Raw genomic sequence first — 23380 nt, 5'->3', positions numbered from 1 at the left:
GTGACGACGACATCGAGACGAAGAGAACGGCACTGGTGCGCCGCCGTGGGGTGGCCGGACGCCGGAGTTGCCGGAACTTGCCCAAAAACCGTCAGAGAACCATGAACTTCGGGCCTTCGATTCTCTTTCTACAGCCAATGCCTAGATGATCCGAGACCACTAAGAGGTCGACGATGAAGAGACGCTTCGATTGATGGTGGTCCGCCGTCGTGTCGTGGCCGGACGGCGAAGATGGAATCGGTTCGCCGGTAGGAGGACGAGAGAGAGAGAGAGAGAGAGAGAGAGAGACCGAAGAAAAATGTTGGAGAACAAGGGTAATATGGGAAACAAATACAAAAGGAGATCAGAAAATATTAAAAAATTAAGAAGGGTGTGCAGATTGTAAAGAGTGGTGTGCAAATTTCACCCCCTTTAATTATCACAATTTTCTGTGCAAGGAGACTTTTGCTTGTGTAATGGTTCACCTACTTGTTATCCTCCTGATTTTTTTTTTTCAAAACCAATATGATTATGACATCAAAATTGTCCAGTTTTATGATATTCTCAAAACTCTCCATCAACTATGATGTAGTGAAGCACAAAAACATCAAAAGGTTGAGAAAAATGCATTTTGATCAAAGAGTCGAGTGCTTTCGCATGCATGGTGTCTTGGGACACAAATGTCATGCAGCGTCCAGAATCTACTTTTGTTGAAAACTGACATTTTTGACGATAAAATAAGGCACAGTTGGAAATTGAAATATGCCACCTATCCGAAAAGTCCACCAACTCACTTCAAACATTGTTATGTGAATAAACTAATGGGAGGTCTTTGGCCCTGGGCCTCTTGGGATCGATCCTAAAGAACCCCCGGGTTTATGATATGTTGGAGGATCTCACGACGTTTAAAGTTCTTTTCAGAACATACTTATAAAAAGCACAACGATATTGAAAAAAAAAAAATTAGGTTAAATCGGGCAAATTTTGAAGCCAAGGTAAAACACAATTTTTTTTTTTTTTTTCGAATAACACAATTTTGTTGAAAAGGGAGGTTCATAGACTAATAATATAAGAAATCTAGAATTAGTCATAGTAGCAAAAGCTCCTCTCTCTCTCTCTCTCTCTCTCTGCGCATCTGATCGAAGTCGCATGGAAAACAATCCCCTTCCCCCATGCCATGTTCATTTTCCTGTTTTTCTTTGCACTGGCTTTGCTTTTCTTCTTCGTGGTGCACCAAGTGACTCTCGAATCCTTGCGTGAATATGTAATACCACATTCTGCACACTGAATAGAAACAGAGACTTATATAGGAGTATAGAGACTTGAACACCAATTGGGCTCAATTATATTAATTTGAATGTTTCTGTATAAAACAAAAATGTAAAAACTGGCACTCACCACATCGTTTTTCCCTACACCCCTCAGTCCAACAGCTTTCTCAGCTGTGGTTCCAAGGAGGAGATGGAAACTAATTAAGATAGGGCTTATTTTGAATTATATATTGTTAGGACAAAAACCCTAACAGAGCAAATTGCAAGAGAAACTAGAATGAAAGCAAAGAAAAATAACTGAGATATATTGATCCAATAATGAGAAATTAATGGATTACAAAGAGGCTTAATTTATACCCAGAAGCAGCTAAGAGATAAGGCCACGTCGCCATCATGTAGTCGTTCAACTAATAGAATCCTAATTACCTAATTAACTCAAAACAGGTTTAATTAGTAACTCATGTGCCTGGCACGAGAGTGACTAAAGACCAAGTCAACTAGTTCTCCTAGAGTGAAAAGAACAGCTAAAATAGACTGAAATATAGGGCTTATTCAGGGATCTTTCTAAATCTACCCAACAAATATCTATGTAGACCCACCAAATTTTTAACACGCAGCAAAATAATAGAATTTCTAATTGCACCCATAATCTTTTCCAATAATACCCTTTCTAATTGCACCAAGTAAATCACAAACCCAACAAAACCCACACCCAGCAAATCACGAACCCAGCAAAACCCACATCTCCATTTGGAGTAGAAACTGAAAACCCTCTGTTGATACAATAGTACATGAATGTATATAATAATTATAGTAATAACAATATAATACCTAAAGCTACAAATGGTGAGTATATATGAAGCTTGAATATGATTGAATCAAATGATGCCCGTGCTGGTGCTCAAATACTTCTTAAATAAGAAATCTGGAGAGATCCACTTATGGCCAACTTTCCAACTTTTTTTTTTGGGGGTTCTGAACATGATTAGACATAAGAGTACCGCGTGATTTCAGACCCAGCAAATCTGGGAGTGTCTTTTCATCAAGGAGAACCACCAGTGTCTACCATAAGAATGCCACGTGATTTCCAGAAGCCGGCAACATCGGGGTGGCGACCGTCGTCCCCAAGCCGTTAGTAAGCTGTAAAATCCTCACAAAGAGACATGCCTCACTTTAAAATTGGGGGATTCAGGTTTTTGCTGAAACCATTTGTTTTCTTTCTTTTCATTGAAGACCTTTAAAAGAATTGTTGGGTACAGAAGAATTTGTTATTATGTTTATTTACCATGACTATTACTGTCATTTCGTATGAAGATATAATTGTCTTTTTATGCAAAATTGATTTGCTGGGTCAACATAGAAATTTGCTGGGTACATTTAGAAAGACCTAGATCCTTATTCAGAGTTAGAGTCAAAATATAATTGATTATAATTTTTTGTATTATGGTATTGAAAAGAAGTTGCTTGTATGATTTCCAAATATATTAGGATATGGGACTCCCTAAAGAAACGAGGAAATGGTTCCCTAATTCTTATTGGAAACAAGTTTCCCTAATCCATTGAGTATTCTCCATGCCACTCTATGTGGGAGTAAGAAATTATCTTATTCCCCTATAAATACACTTTTATACGAAGACAAGTTCTATATCTTACACATCGATCCCTAATAAGATTTTATAGATCTCAACATATACTACTAAGAGGTATGTCTATCTCAGATTGGGCAGAATTGCCCGACGGCATATTGGATTCAATTTTAGAGAGGTTGGAGTTGGTGTCGGATTACTTGCATTTCAGTCTTGTTTGTTGGTCATGGAATTACGTTGCAAAGGAGAGCACCGTCAAGGCTAAGATGATGTTACGTTATAATCGTCCTCCGATGCTGTTAATCTCTAGTTCTACCAAAAAGGGCAAGAATACTTGGAATGTATACAACTTCATCAATAATAAGGTCCTTGATTTGCAATTAGAGATGCCAAATGTGCGATTTTGTGGGTCTTCCAAAGGATGGTTGATAGCTATAAGGAATAATTTTGCAGTAACCTTAATAAATCCCTTCTTTAGGGTTAAAGGCACGAGAAAGAAAGAAAATTCTATCATTCACCTTCCTCCAATAACCACGGAATTTCCCGAAAACGAAAAGGACATCTGGGAGAGAGAGTTTGCTCATTATGCGTTCAGGGCTACAATTTCAGCTGATCCAATATTAAACACAAATGATTGCATTGTTGCTGTCATATATGAGCACAGATGCCTATTGGCTTTTATTAGACTCGGTCAAGACACAAAATGGACTTTCATTGATCAAAGGTGGTTCCCATTTTATGATGTTGCTATTGTTCAAGAGACGTGCTATGCTGTTCGTGGTCAACGTGGCGAGCTTTTGTCTTTCGATATTGCCACTGGGAACAACTCTAAAACGAAAAAGAAAATGAGACAGAATTTCTGCTCTGATGTAGAACGTGTGGCACCAGCTGTTAGACAAGATCGTCGATATGTAAACACCATGACGTATCTCGTGGATTCAACTCAGGGAAAATTGTTGATGGTTCAAAGAGACATTACTCACAAACCTGGCACACGTGAAACATTGAAATTCGAAGTATATGAATTAGATTTCGATAAGTTTTGGTGGAAAAAGAAAAAGACCTTAGGCGATGTTGCAATCTTTTTGGGGGACAACTCTTCAATATCCGTAGTTGCTTCACATTTTCCAGGATGTCAGCCAAATTGCATATATTTCAACCATGATTATGTTAGGATAAGAATAAAAGTCGAGGAATGTGGACCTCATGATTTTGGCGTGTATAACTTGGAAGATAAAAGTCTTCATGTTGGTGTGTATAATGTTCAAGATAAAATGTCTTCACATCTTTCCATCTTGTTAAAGAAGACTGATCGATTACCAATATGGGTTGTGCCGACGTTTCAAATGTGAGCAACTCTTTTTTCTATTCCTTCTTAATTTGCCACTTCAAGGCAAAGTAATATTCCTTTGGTTGGATTAGAAAATTAGAAAATTAGGTATCTTTATTTTGTATTTCTTTTTTCTTTTTCATACATGTAAGATTAAGACCATAACCAAGAAGAAATAGAACTCTAGCTCTCATTTTCTTCTTTTTTCTTCTTCCTTTTTTTTTCTTTTTATTTTCTCAGTTTTATGTTCTTTGGAAAATTATCTTCTCATTTGTCATTTGTATACATTGGCCCAGTAACATAAGTGAGTATAAGCGCAAGAAAATAAGCTAGAAATGAAACTCACTCAAGTAACCAAAACATCGATGAAAGCTAAGCTACGCTACTCCCCGTATTGTTTCCACCAACAATCCCAATGCCTACCATCCCACTTTTGGAAAACAAAGAAGCATCAACAATTTTTCTATTTTTAGATTAGGAATACATTATACACACACACACACATAATTTGAGGAAGAAGGCGCTAAATATAAATGTGATCTAGTTCTTAAATAATCATCAGGTGTTGAGACAATATTGGGAATAAGCAACTCACTGATAATTTTCTTGTCACTTCACTAATGTAGAGTTTTCACTATCCAATAGAGTGGACTATTTGCAAACATTTGCGTGGGTGTTTAGTAGATGGTCCCAGACTCGCAGTTGCTCGTTCTTGCAATTTCGTGGACACATCATTATCTATTTGAAGTAATTATAATAACAATTTAAGGACTTAAGAATGACATGACTCGGATTGCTTAGATATATATATATATATATATATATATATATATATATATTTTTTTTTTTTTTTTTTTTGAGTTGAAAAGATCATTTAGTATGAAATTCAGCAAGAATTACAGTACACAAAAAAAGTACACCCCTATACACACCCCTAGCACACCTATCCTTTTGGAATAAATGCAAAAACCAAAAACGAGGCTACCCAAAAACAAGTAAATTAACCAAAAGCAGCTTCTCCCTTGTCGATATTCCCCACTCAAGTAAATTACTCAGTTGAGATAATCACCTCCTCAACCGGGATAAAAAGCATACTCAAAGGAAGTAGAAAGCTCACCAGTGACTGCCACATCCACCATAGCATCAACCCTACATCCATATTAATCAATGAAGTTTTAGGTGTCTCCACTTCAGAAATATCTGAAGCAGACTCCCTCTATCAATACAGATTTGACCTCCTCAACAGCAGTGGTCCCCATAGTAGTTTCCTCATCAAGCTTCTTCAGAAATCTCTCTCTCTTTCTGCCTTTCATTTGAGGACGAGGCACCACCTCAACCTCATCCAGCTTGACACTCTTGAATTTGTTCTTAGAACCCTTTGGTCACCCTAGCTTCGGCTTCTTGGGAAAGATGATCAGACGTCCATGCTCCTAAGGAAGCGTTAGAGCTATACATTACAATACACACACAAATACTGATTAAGGAGACTTAATATACTTGAATGTAAGGTAATGTATATCAGTACATAATATAGAGGAGTAATTACTTTAGTAATAAGATTACTTTTATGGGAAGAATCTTAATATTATATCAACCTTTATATAAGTTGTGGTCTCTGCATTTTCTAGACAATGAGTTCTACAATCACTCGCCCCATTTAGAGATTACTCGGACTTAAAGACCTGCAGAAGACTAAGACTTGCACAAATGATATTCGACTCCTCCCTACATCGATCAGGTATGTGTCTTATCTTCTGTTAATATGAACTAGTTAATTAGCATGCATTTTGGTTCTTGTGTTTATGTAATATAAGTTGGGACAATATCAGTGCAATTTGGTTAGCTTTACGTAATACGTCCGCCCTACGTAAAAATCTTTTAGTTAAATATAATTAATTGAGACAATATGGGCCATACGGGCCACATAGTCAACAAAGAAATTTTGAACATTCTTAATTTGCTAAGGATGTTTGGAAACTTTTACAGGTCTTGATTCATTTGAACCCATGGAAGGAATAAGTACCATTAATTCTTTTTTAATATTGTTGGGTGTGCTTCCTCTAGTCTAGCCTGTCTTTTGCTGCAATTTGAATTTTGGTATGTATGTGCTGGATGATCTTGAGAGCTGTTTTTTGAGTTGGTTGCTGGATGCTTTTATAGAAATTTTCTGTTTGACTCGAAAAGGCAGTTGCTGCCAATGGGCTTCCTACGTGGAATTGGAGAGAGGACCCTGATGAGAATGGTGAACTTTCAGCATAGACTTGCAATCTTTTAGAAAGATAAGCTATTAGTGGCAGTGGAAATGGATCTATCACCTATCTGCACAAGTGCACATGTACCACATTCAATTGAAATTAAGCTGCCATCACCTAAAAGGCAATTTTCAATATCTTACAGCTATACTATGTTTCATTTGAATTGCTAGTCTAACTTTACATGATGATAGCATGTTGGCTTCCAATTTTAGTACTGGTGCCAATTAAGCAATAGGTATCGGTATGTTATTGAAGTGTTTTTCATCTTTCCAGGAGCTTTTTCAGTTTTGTTATTCTTGTCCATTTCTGTTTCTGCACACATTTATTGAGTTCTCTGTCAGCTATCAACCACTTGCATGAGCTTCATCACAATCATTCTTTCATTGCATTTTGCCAAAAAAAAAAAAAAACAAACAAACAAACAAAACCAAAACCAAAACCGATGCACACATCTTGTAAAAGTCACAATTTACAAATTGTTTGAAGCATGTGATCAGATCGTTTGGGTTTAACAAGCATATACATTGTTGGGGAAATGATCATTTACCCAATTTTAGCTTAAAAATTGCCCACTTACCCAAACACTCTAAGAGATTGCCCACTTACCCAAACACTCTAAGAGATTATTTCCCTAATACCCAATTAAGTATTTTTTAATTCATTTTTATTTATTTTTTGGACAATTTTGCCCTCTCCTTTTTTGTCACTTAGAGAAATAAGTCATTGGAGACCTTACTTGACTCCGGTGGCGGACTCCGGCGACCGGTGATTGGACTCCGGCGACCGGTGACCGGAATCCGGCAACCGATGACCGGAATCCGGTGACCGGATTCCGGCGTCTGAATTTATTGCCCCCTAATAATACCCAGTAATCATATTATTGCCCCCCAGTAATCATATTATTGCCCCCCAATACGCATATTATTGCCTCCCAATAATCATATTATTGCCCTCTAGTGAATTGCATAAACTCCCAAAACCAATATGAATACACTACAGGCACAATTGATCAATTTATATGCATATTATTGCCCCCCAATACTCATATTATTGCCTCCCAATAATCATATTATTACCCTCCAATAATCATATTATTGCCCTCAATAATCATATCATTGCCCCCCAATAGACCCCAATAAAAGCCAATAAAAGTTTACACTATCTTCATTAGTAAATTGGTTTCCATTTCAAGCATTAGAAGTTTAGAACAATGACTTTGCAAACTCGAATTGGGCATGAAAAACATGGAGCGCGATATTCATACTTGGCCCAAGAAGCCCATTTAACATAACTATTATCCGCATTCGTCTTCAAGCCTTAAACCTCAACCGGCTCGCAGCTCTCAACTGAATCACAACCAATTCCAGAGACCTGATTAAGCAATTCAATCCAATATTGAAAAACCCAAATCCCAATTCCCCCAATTTTACCTTAAACCCTTTCAAAATGGCTACCCCGGAACCTAGCAACATCGACGAGGAGCTCTCCGCCGCTTCCACGACCATCTTATTAGACCGGCTCGCCCAACGACTCGTCGTCCGGCCCGTACGTGCTGGCATTCCGCGACGCGAAAACCTGGGCCAACGCCTACAGAGCGTGCGAGTCGAAGATCCTACACCAGTGCGAGACCGGGTCGAGAATCGGGTGCACCCTCAGCGCATCGAGGAAGTGTAAGCTGCAGTGGTGGAGGTTTCTAATTGGGCAGAAAGCGCCGGAGTTGAAGCAGAGGGCGGAGTGCGAGGAGAGAGAGACTGAGGGGTGTTTGGCTACGGCGAAGGAGAAGTGCGTTGGGTTTGCGAGAGACAAGTGCTTGCAGCCGTTTAAGGAGGGTAATACTATCAATAGATGTTAGATTGAGTAAATGGGAGTAAAAAACTCTTAGTGGAGTAAGTGGGCAATTTTTAGGCTCAAATTGGGTAAGTGGTCACGGCCCCTACGTTGTTCCCCATGGCACTACTAGCAAAATAACAACACACACGGATTTACTGTAGTTAAAAGCCACAGAAATCCGTGTGAAATATAAATACTAACAGAAATCCGTGTGAAATGAGCATAATCGGGCCCACAATAATTTATTCAATAACAATATCAACGGAAATCCGTGTGCATAAACAACAGTCACAGATATCTGTGTAAAAACTAAAACATTTTCACACGGATATCTGTGTGAAAATCAATTCACACTAATTTCTGTACGTATTATAAATTAGTTTATTTCGAAATCATTAATTTTTTATGTTATGTGAATTATGGAGGGACGGATTTCCGTTACAATAAGTATTTGATACAGATTTCTGTGTGCAATGAGTAACACACAAATATCTGTGTGAAATGTTGACACAGATATCCGTGTGTAAAAAGCATAATTAGGCTCACAGTAATTTATACAATAACAATATCGACGGAAATCCGTGTGAATAAACAACAGTAACAGATGTCTGTGTAAACGGTAAAATATTTTTACACGGATATCTGTGTGAAGATCAATTCACACTGATTTCTGTACGTATTAGAAATTAGTTTATTTCGAAATAATTAATTTTTTTTTGTTATGTGAATTACGGAGGGACTGATTTCCGTTACAATAAGTATTTGATACAGATTTCTGTGTGAAATGAGTAATGCACACGGATTTCTGTGTGAAAATATTGACACAGATATCCGTGTGAAGAGAACAATTGGCTACAGAATTCCGTGTGAAAAAGGAGACTACACACAGAATTCCGTGTGAAAAATGAGACTACACACAGAATTCCGTGTAAATAATCGACTGACAATTGACATGACAGTTAGTAGTTACCGAGGTAAATACACACGGAAATCAGTTGCAAACTGTGTAAGTATTTCACACGGATTTCCGTGGTTATTCTGCTTATAATTAGCAGATTGATTAAATTTGGCTATTGTTCTTATATAAGTATTTCACACGGATTTCTGTGGCAAAATAACTTGAAAGAAAACTATTATCAATAAAAATAAAAGCTAATGACTAATTATTTATTTTCAAAAAATAAGGGCGGGCTAATCAATTTATTCCCGCTCAATATTTGAATATTCCCACAGATTACCGTGGATACTGTTGTAAAAAAACAAAAAAAGTTATTATGATAAGAATAAATGGTTGTGTTCAAAATTTCAGCTATTTTCGTCGTCGTTTGGGTTTCGATCTAGTAGATCAACCCTAAACCTTAAATACTACATAAAACTAATATGTTCATAACCGCTCACTCGTAACTTATTTTTTTGATCTATAAACTCTCATGCTCTCATGGGTAGAAATCCGTATCAAGTAATGTAAAAATTTCTGAAATTTTATCTCCTCAAGGGTCGGCTCCCCTTAGGGAAGTAGAAACGTTTAAAGGGTTGACCGGTTTATTTCATGTCAAAATAACGGCGGATCGGGTTAATTTTTTTACACAATACCTATTAATACGCTATAAATAGATGGGTAATGCCAAATTTATTGATTTCCAGTTTCGATTGTTTAGATCGAACGAAATCCTTATGTGCCTACTAATGTTGTTTAACTGGTTTATTAGTTGTATTGAAAAATATACCTTCTACAAGGAACAATGCGGAAGAAATAGACTTTATCAAAATCGACCGTTAGATGTTATCATGATAAGAAGATATAATTATGGTCAAAATTTCAACTATTTTTGTTATCGTTTAGGCCTCGATCTACTAGATCAACCCTGAACCCTAAATACCACATAAAACTAATATGCTCATAACCGCTCATTCGCAACTTATTTTTTCGATCTGTCAGCTCTCATACTCTCATGAATATGAGGTATACCAAATAATGTAAAAATTTTGAAAAGTTTATCTCCTCGTGGTTTTACTCCCCTTAGGGTAGTATATGTATATATAAGGTTAACCACTTTATTTGATATTGAAAGAACGACGGATTGAGTTAATTTTTTTACACCATACCTATTAATACGCTATAAATATATGGGTAATGTCAAATTTATCAATTTTCAATTTTTATTTTTTGGATTGCACAAAATTCTTATATGTCTACTAATGTGGTATAACTAGTTTATTAGTTATAATGAAAAGTATACATTCCATAAGCAACAATGCGTAGGAAATAGACTTTATCAAAATCGACCGTAGGATGTTATCATGATAAGAATAAATGGTTGTGTTCAAAATTTCAGCTATTTTCGTCGCCGTTTGGGTTTCGATCTAGTAGGTCAACCCTAAACCTGAACTACTACATAAAACTAATATGCTCATAACCGCTCACTCGTAACTTATTTTTTTGATCTATAAACTCTCATGCTCTCATGGGTAGAAGCTATATCAACTAATGTAAAAATTTCTGAAATTTTATCTCCTAAAGGGTCGGCTCCCCTTAGGGAAGTAGAAGCATTTAAAGGGTTGACTGGTTTTTGGTACAGACATCTGTGTGCAATGAGTAACACACGAATATCTGTGTGAAATGTTAACACGGAAATCCGTGTGAAAAGAAACATTAGCTACAGAATTCCGTTACAATAAGTTTTTAATACAGAATTCTCTGTGAAATGAGCAACACACGAATATCTGTGTGAAATGTTAACACGAAAATCCGTGTGAAAAGAACCATTAGCTACAGAATTCCGTGTGAAAAACTCTATTAGCTACAGAATTCCGTTACAATAAGTTTTTAATACAGAATTCTCTGTGAAATGAGCAACACACGAATATCTGTGTGAAATGTAGACACGAATATCTGTGTGAAAAGAAAAATTAGCTACTAAATTCCGTGTGAAAAAATAGAATAGAGATAGAATTCCGTGTAAATAATAATTAACATGACAGTTATATATTACCGAGATAAATACACACGAATATCAGTGATAAATATATATGTATCTCACACGGATTTTCGTGGTAAATTTTTTCCCGCTCACTTTTTTGGAACAAATTCAATTTCCCTCCCCTAGTAGTATTACACACGGATTTCCGTGGATTACTGAGGTACATACACACGGATATCAGTAGCAAAGGTAAATGTATTTCACACGGATTTCCGTGGAAATTCCGCTTATAACCAGCAAATTGATCCAAATCTGAACCATATCGATCCATGTCCTTCTCCCCCACCCCTAAAGCGTATCGATGTCCTTCTCCCCCAAATCGATTCAGCCTTATCAGAGGTCTGGAAGCACCGCCTCCAGCTACAATAATCTGTCTGTGAAATTTGAACTCTGCAATCCCAGAAAAAAAACGAGAGCATGTCGAAGGAGAGAGCCAAAAGAGGCACACTGCCTCCAGCCCAAGAGGTAAATCAAACCTGAGTTCGAATTTTCAGTACTCGATTCCACAATTTCATGAAAAAGATCGAATCTTTGATTCTCCGAATTTCCAAAACGTATTGATTTATTTTGATCAGGATTAGTGTTTTGGTTTCTGAATTAGAGGAATTTCGTGCTGTTTAATTGTTTTTGTTCTACGAACTGTAAAGAAAAGAATTTTGATTCCTGAGATTTCCTGTACTTTGATGTAACGAATCAGAAATGCAGCCTGACTTTGATCATTGAGATTCAATTGAGAAAAGATTTGATTGAGATTTATTGTGCAGCAAATTGAGAAAGTTGTAGAGGAAGGTAACTACTATGGAGCTCAGCAGCTGTACAAATCTATTAGTGCGAGGTAACTACTATGCGTATTGGACTGAACTCTCAGCATGGCTGTTGAGAAGTCCATTTATTGTTCTTTTGCTTTTTGGAGGTCATTGTGATAGGCATGCGCATTGATAGTATATGCTTGTTTTGTCGCAGATATGTAGCTGCTCAGAGGTATACTGAAGCTTTAGATATTCTTCAGTCGGGTGCATGCATCCAGTTGAAACATGGGCAGGTTATGCTCTTGTAGTTCTTCTTATAGGACCAGTTACTCTAGCAATGATAGAATTTAAACTTCAATGTTCTTAATTAATTGAATTTTTAGTAAAGAATGAATCAATCTTCGAGAATTCAAATTAGGCTTGTCTGCATACTGATTAAGTTTTACGCCTGTGTTGGAAGTGTCACAGTTCTTATATGAATTATACACAGAAAGAAAAGAAATCCCAGGTATTGATGCTGTATGTGTGAAAACAAATTTCAGGTTACGTGTGGGGCAAGGTTAGCTGCTTTGTTTGTGGATACACTTGTCAAAGCGAGATCCCCTTATGACGATGAAACCCTCGGTCAGTTGGAAAGTGGTAGTGTCTTGTTTAGTGTCCTTGTTTTGATATATATATTTTTTTCAGCTCTGAGGACTTCTTGTCCTTGTACTTTGATCTTTTTTTTTCTTTCTTTTTTCTATAAACGTTTGTCCCCAGTTGTCTAAACTTTTGATTAAAAAAGAAAAAAACAAAAAGAAAATAATAATTCAAGGGAGTAGAACCCAGTAACAAGTTTTTCCAAGTTTTCTCCAACTTACTGCAGATGCTAGGTGGGAGCTTGACATTTTGTGGGGTTAGTGGATAAAACAGATTGTACCAACTGAAACTTGGATAATATTTATGTTGCCCTTGACACTTCCGTTTCCTTAAGGATATGTTGGTGCTTGGTTTTGATCCATAATGGATTGCTAGATTTACAATGTGTTCAAGGAGGAAAAGAAGAATATTGGTTTCAAATTGGGCTTGGGTAACAAGTAATTTAGAATATCTGTGACTAATGTTTTTAAAGTAGCTTAAGATGGTTTCAGCTGCAAGAAAACTGCAGTATTCACTGTGTCCTTAGTAGGAAGCATAGAAATTGTAGTCCTTAAGTAGGGGAATGATACTGTAGTTTATGAACACAAGCTCATCCAATATTTATGCTGCATATGTGGGGGAATGCCAAGAATGCAATGAAATTTACTTGGAATATTAAAGCGTTATACTAATTTTTCTAACATGTGTAGTTGAATTGAAAGAAAGTTAAAATTGATAGATTGCTGCATAGAACTTTATAAGGTCTGTGATCAATTCCAAATTATTTGAAGATATATAGAATTAATAACATCAACAATATGTTTGTATGTACAGTGCAAAGCATCCTCTAGTCCTCTGCACCGATGATTCTGGGGTCTTTTATACCAGCCCTTCCAACGAGTACAACCTTCCTGCTTCTGCATTTGGTATGTCCGATGTCACTAGTGCATTTAATATAAAATAGAACAAAAGCGCTCACAACTGATGCCCGTTTCTTGAATTCTTAGGTCTTGGAAGGAGGGAAATATTTCAGCTAACGAGAAATTCGTGCAAGTTTATATTTGCTGATGATGGAGTGAAGAGAGAATTAAAGGAGATTTTTAGTTCACCAGAACAGAAGCTCGACCAATCTTTCGAATTTAGGGGCATATGCAGAAACGCTGATCATTTCATAAGTTGTATTATCAACTGTTATTGACATCTTTAGAATTATATTTTTTTTCTTCAAGTAATGCAGAATCTTCATTGGTTCCTAATTAATTAGCAGATTTTTTTTTTTTTTTTTTTTTATAAATGCTATCACTTTTACACACAGAAATCAGTGAGAGTTAGGGTAAAAGGATTTGACACAGAAATCCGTGTGAGATAAGTATATATTTGACACAGAAATCCATGTGAGATAGGAAGTTATTCACACGGATTGCATTTCATTACGGTAATTTATATTCATGGAAAGACAGTGGGGCCCACGTCTAATATTCACACGGATAAAATAATCCGTGTAAGATGAGTACATATTTAACACAGAAATCCGTGTGAGATAGGTACATATTTGACACAGAAATCCGTGTGAAATAGAGTTGTTCACACGGATTGCGTTCCATTCCGGTAATTTAGATTTATGGAATTATAGTGGGCCCCACGTTAGTATTTCACACGGACAACATAATCCGTGTGAGATGAGCATTACCCCCCCTCCAAACCGCACGGTAACACCAATCTGTGCGGGTACTGTGTGTAAAAGCTATCACACACTGAAATCCGTGTGAGAAAGTCTTATTACCCACAGATTAAAATCCGTGGGTAATTGTTGTTTTGCTAGTAGTGTGGCCAAGATCAAGACCGGCGTCAATGGTATTGGTGTCTTCATTTTTTCTAGTTTGTTCACTAATTTCTCATCAAAATCTGCTAGTAGACTACTTCCAAGTGGCTTTTACGATTGACTAACTAGGGATCCCATTTACATCCCATGGGAAGAGGCCGGTGCTAAATCTGTCGTCAAAGCCACCGGCTTTCACACGGATCGTGAAGGTTGTTGTACAACTCCAAGTAGGAGTGCTCCTATGTTTGTCATAGTAGTAAATGAGAAGGACTACACTCCAACTGTCTTGCTCCATTGGTAAAGGTATCAACCTAATTTCATATTAGCCACTTAAATAATTGGTTAATTAATTAAGATACGTATCTATCTTGACAGGCTATCCATGACAAATTTGGTATCTGTGTGTAATGACTACTGCCCATTCCATTTACTATGAGTATGTATGATACTGATGCATGCAGTCTGCATTTATCTCAGTTGCGAGGTTAGCCGTTATGGATCGTTTTGTATAATGTAGAAACCCACATGGGGAAATCTAAGCCTTGCAAAATATGTACACGTATTCATTTCAGTAAGCAAGCTAGCCTCTTAATGAATAGGCGGCCGGTGGATGGACCATGCATATCAGAAAGACTGAGGGGCAGTAACAACATTATTCCTAGCAGAGTGGCAGTACCGGAGCTGCCAAGGAACTGTCACTCCTTTCTTTTCCTGCTGCCGTCTAGCAATGTCGAGAATCAGATCGAGTTGATCTAATTTCTGTAGGCTGTTGGTAAAATGCTGCCGGCAGGAATGGACTTCGACATTCCTGGCTATCGATGTTTCTGTGGTTGACCTCAATGTGAGACCTGATCAGATGGGAAGTTTTAAAAGGATTAGGAAAGAAATTAAATTCAAAAATACTATGATCGATGAGATTAAAAATGCTATCAAGGATTAGGACGGAAAGTTTACTATGATTTTTTGGGTGACTTGGTCTTGGTTGCATCTATGCCGGATTGTTCAGTTTGATGATATATATAACCTACTCATCTTTCATTATCTCTGCTCACCTCTCCCATCTAAATTTTTGTTTTTGTTGTAAATTGCATAGAATCTGAGGGCAGCCTGAACGGTATCCTTGACAGACCCAAAAAAAAAAAAAAAAACCAAGGATGTGGGTTCTGCCAACTCTTTTAGGTGACAACAGGTGAGATGTTTATGATACTAGCTAGTACACAAGTCTTCGGATAATTATTATGACATGATGACTCTGTAGATTGGATTTTCAATAGTTTCTGTTAGTTGTGTGCATTCTCTTTTCAACCTTCTCCATGGAAAATGCAGGAGCTGTTCCAAGCCATTTCTCCTTATGCCTACTCTTTTCTATCTCAATTTCTTCATTGCGATCTGCGTTTCTTTAACATCACTATGGCAAACTAAAGTTACTAAACCAGTGTATACACAGTACACTTGTTGCAACTCACGATCGAGTTATCGACTTAATCTGTCACAGGGCCATTGTTAACTAAGCAGTCGAAAATAGAAATTATAGTTCTTTCAAGTAGCTATATATGACCATTCTTCTTTGCCTACTCCTTATTAGTAGGGGATGATATATACCTGTGATGCCTTCAGTAATTTATCTACCATTCTTCTTTGCCTTAATATGTTGTATAATTTTGAACCCACACTCCAGAGAAACTGTTAAAGTTATGTACCTACTTGGTCAGACTCAAGGATGAACATGGCAGTAAAATTGACCAAAAATTCATCAATAGTGCATGGTCTAAATTTTTCCAATCACACTCGTTGGAGACTGTCAAATAATATCAGTCACAATAGAGAATTGGAGAATGAGTTATTGCACCGTTAATCAGTTTGGAGACTCCGTTATATTTCAAATCAAAAATAGACAAAACGCATTTCATATCACCTTCAATAACTTTGGTATAAAATCCCCTACTTCGAACCACATATACACTAGTAAACCAACAAAAGACTAGAGATACTATATATTCATAAGCAAGATCCATTCCAACCATCATAACAAAGGGAGGACGAGCTTTTGGGTAGATTGCTTAGAGCGATGTTGAGAGTAGAGATTCTCATATTTATAAGCATATATACTCATAAGCAACAAAAGCAATCAATCTACGCATATTCATAAGCAAACTCACTGTTTAAAATAACCTCATGTTACTAAACTGTCTAATCCACTATATTCGATCATAAGCATACTCAGCTCATTGTTTAAAATAACCCATATAGTTATTTTTTATGCACTTGACTTTTCATATGAGCTTCTAGGCCATTTTTGCTTGCGAATACCTTGTTGCACATAGAGCAAGCATATTTCTCCACCTCTGGCTCAGGCTTTGGAGGGTGGGGAACTGTCTCCATGTGATCGAGTATGCCATACTCATCCTCGAACTGCCTGTCGCAGGTTTTACACTAAAAACAACAACAAAAATATCATTATTAGCTTAATTGAAAAAAAAAAAAAAAATCAAACTTTTTTTTATAAGATGTGACTAATTAGTTTTTAATCAATTATTTAGTAATTGAAAATAAAAAACTTACATAGTTTTTCTTCCCCATTTCCTTGATCTTTCCCATCCTGTTTTTAGAAAAATCACAAATTAATCAAAGCTATAATAATAAAGAAAGTTAAGGAAGGAGGAGTTTGCCAATTTTGGGGGTGAAATAATGGGTCCCACTTAATAGACCACCCTGCATGGCTTGCATGGTTTTGGCAATGCATTTGGGGAAAAACAAACAGCTTTTTCAAGTGCAGGGGAATTAGGCAATACTCATGAATCATGATACTCTCTCTAGTCTTTACCCTTTTCACACCATCTAGACCTTTCAAGTGTTTTGATATCCAAATTGTATGATCAATTATAGGTAAAAATTTAAATGATCCTTAACTTACATCAATTTATTCCATTTATCCGTAAAAATTTCTACTACATTGAAGTAGAATCAAACTCGTATTATATCTTGATCTAAAAAGTACATATATTTCAAAAACTTTCGAGATCTTTCAAGCTACCATAAACATATAAAAAAGAAAAGAAAAACAGAGAGAATCGAGCTCCTAATATATTTATTTTGATCTAATTAAAAAGTACATATATATATATATATATCTTTCGAGATCTTTCAAGCTACCTCAAACACAAAAAAAAATAAAAATAAAAAGAGAGGGAATCGAACTCCTAAAATATATTTTGATCTAAAAAGTACATATATTTCTAGATCTTTCAAGATCTTTCAAGCTAGCTCAAACACATAAAAAATAAATAAATAAAGAGATAATCGAAATCCTAATATTTATTTTGATCTAAAAATTACATATATTTCGAGAACTTTTAAGCTACCTCAAACACATAAAAATAATAATAATAAGCTTGATCGTGCTCCATTGTATTATCAAGTATCAACTCAATTCAAGTACAGGGGAATTAGCTAGGCAATTCAAGAAGCCAGACCTCTTGCAGATCTGAAACTGAAAAGAAATCCCAAGCACAACGTACACCTGAAAAGAAAAGAGAAAGATATATAGGGAAGATGAAAATTTTATGAGATCCAACTCAGATCGATCTAACACCCACAAACAAATAAATCTAGCTTAGAGAAATGGAGGGAGAAAGAGAGAGAGAAATGGAGGGAGAAAGAGAGGGGCAGAGAGGGAGAGAATTTATTTACCAGGAGCGATCGATGAGGGTGATGAAGGTTTTACATGGTTTCGGACACTCAGGTATATATAGGAGGGTAGTGGGACTGTGGGGGTTTTAGAGTTTCCGTTTTTTGTCTGCTAGCAGCTAGCTAGGGTTTTAATAAGTAGTTTAATTATTATACAATATACTAAAGGCCGGAAAAGACGGTTTTGTCCCTGTTTTTTTTGTAATCACAGCGTTGAGGCTCGCCCTTTTTTTTTTTTTTTGTGCTTCTTTCGCCTTCCTCCACTCTCTCAAATTCAGAAAGTTTCTGTTTTCGCGATCCAAAAGATAGAAAGAAAATCCAATTCCAGACGACTCCGATCGTCTTCTTCAGCTTACAAGGGACGCCGATCTATTTCTCTCTCTTCTCCGATCGTCTTTTGATTGGTTTGCTTTTTGATGTGATTAGAAACTAGAACTTGAACAGAAGCTTGAGTTTTCGGGTTTTTTCCAGAATAAATAACTGTCGGCGGCTTCGATCTATCATATCAGACCCATCATCTTTTCTTCTGTTATTTCCAATCAAAACCCGTTTCAAAAGAGAGTCGAGCAGACAAGGTAGACTTCGAAAAACTTTGGATCGTTTACCTTCTTGGGCTTTTCTGAAAAATCTGATCACTCTGAACTTCTGTTCTGGGTCTCTTTAATTTGAGATATAAAGGTTGGGCTGAAAGCAAATAGGAAGGGTTTCGTTCTCAAAGCTTTTGAATTATTGATTTGTTGTAGCATTTTCCATTGTGATTGTAGGTTGCTGGGGTAATTAGTTATCCAGCTTTGTTAACCAAAATTGATCATTTATTGTTTGTTGCTGTAATGCTTAATTTGTGTTTTGGTTCCACAATCAACTTTCTCATTCATATAGCTTACTTTAAGAGTTGTCATGGATCCTTAATAGCATGTACCATCAGAATATAAGTGCTCTGAGACACTGGAGAATAAAATAGTCAAAGCAATGTCTATCGCTGAGAATTATCTTTTTGTTTGTTCTTTGAGTTTGATCTTTTTCTTCATTTTTTAATTGCTGCATTTATCTGCTTTGTTTTCTTTTTCTATCTTGATTTTCAAATTATCTTCAGAATGAATGCATCCATTTTTTTTTCCAAGTTCATAAGTACATATATTTCTTTATAATGTTTTCAATACATATATGTAGGGGGCAATATATTGGTCTCGAATAGTTCATTGATTTCAAGAAGAACATTTCAAAAATGAAATTGCATAGAAATAGGTTCAAAGGTGGCTGATTTGTTGATACTTTTTAATGTAAGTACACGGTGTTTGATACGCAGAATATCAATTAGTTCAGTTGTTAATTTTTTACTTTTTTTGTTTTTCCCCTCCCCTGTGTTAACAGAGAGTTATCTCCTTGATTAGCACTGTTCATTTAAGCTTGATCAGTTAGAAAAGTTGTTACATTTCTGTTGTAATCAGTGGTTAATTAGTCTTGCTAATTAGGGTTAGTTCATGCTTAATTAGTTAGTGTCCTACAGCTGTCTGCCACATGTCTCTCATCTGTGCAGTGCAGCTATAGGTATAAATATCTTGTACGACTTTATCTTCTGGTAATGCAGCTCCTTTTCTTCTCAAAATATCTGAGTTTCTCTCTTTTCTCTCTAGACTCTCTCTATCTCTAACATGGCATCAAGAGCCAGGTTCGATTGGGACCAGTGTCTTGCATCTTTTGCTTAGCTACCTGAGGATCATGAAGCGATCGTTCTCTTCTAGTTCTTGCGGGTGTTGATTTCTACAATATCAAAGAAAGATTCAAGTTTGAGATAAGTTCAATTTTGTTTCTAGATCCGGAATTATGGAAGTTCTGAAAGTTGAAATTTGTTGCTGATTTCTGGTTTCAAAGTGTTGATTCCATGATGGAAGTAGTATGCCTACTGTCTAGTACAAGATTCATGAGTTTTTGCTGTGATTTGCTTAAGATTGAAGTTTGGTAAAGCCCTAAATTTGTTCATAGATGTTTCAGTACTTGCTTGTGGAAGATCTAGTTGTGATTTTGGAAGATATGGAAGTCTAAAATCCTAGTTTCTCATCAGTATTTGTTCAAGATCATATCAGAAATTGTTGAAGATCATACAGCTATTTTGCTGGGTTTTATCTCTGTTACTAGTGTGAAGTTGCTACACATTGCATAAGCTGGAAATTGTTGGATTTCGGTTATGTTCATCAGTTAGTCATCTGAGATCATCAGTGGTGAATTTTGAGTGTTGATTTGTGTTGCCTATCATCATGAATACCGATATTGACTTAAGAAATTGTCTACTGTCCAACTTCTGCAATTTGATTCCGGTTCACTTAGATGGCTCTAACTATGTCACATGGAAGTTTTTGTTAGAGACAATGTTAAAAGGTTGTGGTCTAATGAAATTTATAGATGGTTCGTTTCCTTGTCCTTCTCAATATATGATCACAGAAGAAAACGAAAGCACATCTGAAATAACAACAGAGTACATTAATTGGAAGCAAAACGATTATGCTGTGATGACTTTGCTTGCTGCTACTCTATCTAGTGAGGTTCTCTCTTTTGTTGTTGGAAGTATTACTTCAAGGGAACTTTGGTGTTTGCTCAAAGGGAGGTATGCCTCTACTTCTTGGTTTAACAAAGAGCAACTCAAGAGCAACTTTTACAAACGTCAAAAAGGTTCAGACTCTATTGACAACTACCTGGATCGAGTGAAGATAGCTTGTGATCAGTTGGCTAATGTAGGGATTCATATATGACGGATGAAGACATAATTGTCTCTGTTCTTCTTGGTTTGCCATCAAACTATACTACCATGAAGACTATAATCAGGGCTAAGCCTACCCCGATTTCATTACAAGAATTAAGGTCTCTTTTACTCATTGCTGAAGCTGAACTTGATGAAATTGACAAGTCTATTTCTTTGCCAAGGTATGCTTCTGCACCGACTCTTGTTACAAATGACAAATATGATGCTAATGCTACGATGCCTATGATGCCTACAAGTAGTGTTGCCTCTTCTATTGGGTATACTGTGCAGTCCATGTCTAATTTGGGGTATACAATGAGTGATGCTCATAAGGCTCCTGCTGTGTCTAATGGAATCTGTTATGCCACTGCATCTATTCCTAAAAGGGATTTTATATATGCTGCAAATACTGTGCTTAACAATGAGTCTCAAGGAGACTTTGTACAGCAATTTTCGAGTCCCTCTCAATCTGCTGATGTCCTGCACCAACACTTTGGTCATTCACAACAGCACTTGAACCATTGTCGAAATAGTACTACTGACAGTTTTGTTACTGGGCTATACACTCAACCCAATACTGATTTTACTCAGCAACACAGTGGTTACTCAATGCATAATAGCAATCATGACTCAAGTGGAGGTTTTGTTCCCAATCATAACACTGCCTCTCAGCCTCTATACTTTACAAATACTTCATCACCTATTGCAGTCACTCCTAGTCTTGCAACCTGTGGTCGAATATCACAAGTACACGATGGTTGTTTTCCTCAAACCTCAAGTTTCTTGCAGCAGCGTGGCTTTTCACAACCATTTGCATCGTGCACTAGTACTACAAAGCAAAATGTTTATGGGTGTTTCCCTCAATCTACTGGTTTCATTGCACAAAGTGAAGGTATACAGAGGTCTTATGGTAATGAAATTGGCAATGGAGTGCAAGGCTATAATGGTTCGCATCAACTACATAACAACTCTCAGAATGCTAGAGGATCTGGATCTCATGGTGATATTGTTGATGTGAATAATAGGACAGAACAACATGCAGAGGCTCTTGTTTGTTCAAGTCGAGACCATGGAGATTATGAAAAAGATGGTCCTTTGCCCATGGGAACTCATGATAACAACCTTGTTGGTAGTTCTTTTAAGGCCAAAATGTCTTCTACGGAGTCCAATAAGGATGTTGTTGAGGATCATATGAACAATGGTAGCTATCAAGGTATTCAGCAAGTGCAACAGAAAATACAACAAACCAATGCATTTCAGCAAAATAATGGCTCTCAGCACAATGGAGGATTCATGAAGCAGCAACCCAATCGTTCGGGATACTCTGCACAAAGATGTTACCATAGGAACTCTCAGCCTTTGAATATTGCCTTGAGCTCATATGTGGAATGCCAATTGTGCAGGAGGCCTGGACACATTGCCAAAATTTGCAGATATAAACAATGGCCAAGTAACAGCTCTCAGAATACTCAATTAAGTTCCTATACCTCCATGCCACTCATTCCTCCTGGCTGAAGTACATATATGGTGTGATAGCTTGCAGCAGGCTGGAACAATCAAGCTTCAGTTTGTAGCCTCAAAGAACAGATTGCTGATCTATTTACAAAAGGGGCTCTGCTCACCACAGCACAACTATCTTTGTGTCAGCTTGAAGCTCATGTCTAAGCATCAAGCTGAGGAGGGCTGTTAACAGAGAGTTATCTCCTTGATTAGCACTGTTCATTTAAGCTTGATCAGTTAGAAAAGTTGTTACATTTCTGTTGTAATCAGTGGTTAATTAGTCTTGCTAATTAGGGTTAGTTCATGCTTAATTAGTTAGTGTCCTACAGCTGTCTGCCACATGTCTCTCATCTGTGCAGTGCAGCTATAGGTATAAATATCTTGTACGACTTTATCTTCTGGTAATGCAGCTCCTTTTCTTCTCGAAATATCTGAGTTTCTCTCTTTTCTCTCTAGACTCTCTCTATCTCTAACACCCTGTAAAGGAGGCTGATAGTTATTATTGAAAAGGTCAAGATCAGTAGATAAACAATGAAACAGAAACATTAGATACTTTGTATACTTTGTATCTAATGTTTGTGAATGCGGTACCCTTTTACGTTCGATGGCTAGAGAGTGCTATTATCTTGGTGAGTGGTTTGTTCTTTCCTATTTTTTGATTTTATGAGTGGATTCCACTTATGGTAATGTACTGCTTCATCTCATACCCTCGCTTTATAATTCTGTAGTAGCAATCGAAGAAGTCAATGCTCTAGCTCTTGCTATAATTCCCTATTAGATTGAGAAAAATTTGTCAAACATGCCGTTGTGGAATTTAATGATCAACCATTTTACCTTGCAGGGACTAAGATTGGTAGAACTTCAAAATGGCGATAATACACTGAACCTCAGGAGAGATCCAAGATTTTGGTCAATTTTTGGAGGAAGCTTTAGCTTTGTTTCAGAAGAAGTGGCTGCTAAATTTCAGTTATCTAAAATTCTGCTCTTGACTGAGTTTTTTCTTTCTAAATTTTGTGTATTAGTATATTAACATGT

At 36.7% G+C, this 23380-nt stretch overlaps 3 protein-coding genes across 7 annotated transcripts; all 3 read left to right on the top strand.

Annotated features, from left to right (window-relative positions):
- The first annotated feature begins 2955 nt into the window (after positions 1–2955).
- LOC133734531 (putative F-box protein At4g17565) lies at positions 2956–4188 on the top strand. Its single transcript, XM_062162165.1, has one exon. It carries the CDS (start codon positions 2956–2958, stop codon positions 4186–4188), a length of 1233 nt encoding a protein of 410 aa, XP_062018149.1.
- Positions 4189–11257: 7069 nt separating this feature from the next.
- On the top strand, positions 11258–13859 carry LOC133707192 (protein GET4-like). 4 transcript variants are annotated; one of them, XM_062132759.1, is made up of 6 exons: positions 11263–11697; positions 11997–12067; positions 12196–12274; positions 12524–12620; positions 13434–13525; positions 13607–13859. In XM_062132759.1, exons 1-5 carry the CDS (start codon positions 11650–11652, stop codon positions 13448–13450), a joined length of 312 nt encoding a protein of 103 aa, XP_061988743.1. In that variant the 5' UTR covers positions 11263–11649; the 3' UTR covers positions 13451–13525; positions 13607–13859. The 4 variants fall into 4 exon arrangements, 3 of the variants coding, with proteins under 3 accessions (XP_061988738.1, XP_061988743.1, XP_061988749.1); XR_009844999.1 differs by having other exon boundaries at positions 11271–11697; positions 11938–12067; positions 12524–12605; XM_062132765.1 differs by having other exon boundaries at positions 11274–11697; positions 12524–12605.
- A 4508-nt stretch (positions 13860–18367) lies between these two features.
- Positions 18368–22773, top strand: LOC133726694 (uncharacterized). Of its 2 annotated transcripts, none has more exons than XM_062154290.1 (2): positions 18368–18683; positions 19743–22773. In XM_062154290.1, exon 2 carries the CDS (start codon positions 20852–20854, stop codon positions 22358–22360), a length of 1509 nt encoding a protein of 502 aa, XP_062010274.1. In that variant the 5' UTR covers positions 18368–18683; positions 19743–20851; the 3' UTR covers positions 22361–22773. The 2 variants fall into 2 exon arrangements, with proteins under 2 accessions (XP_062010274.1, XP_062010275.1); XM_062154291.1 differs by having other exon boundaries at positions 19279–22773.
- The last annotated feature ends 607 nt before the right edge of the window (positions 22774–23380 follow it).

Source organism: Rosa rugosa, chromosome 1, assembly GCF_958449725.1.
Source record: "Rosa rugosa chromosome 1, drRosRugo1.1, whole genome shotgun sequence".
NCBI lineage: Eukaryota > Viridiplantae > Streptophyta > Magnoliopsida > Rosales > Rosaceae > Rosa > Rosa rugosa.
The sequence above is the reverse complement of the archived record's forward strand: the minus strand, read 5'-3'. Positions and strand labels throughout refer to the sequence as shown.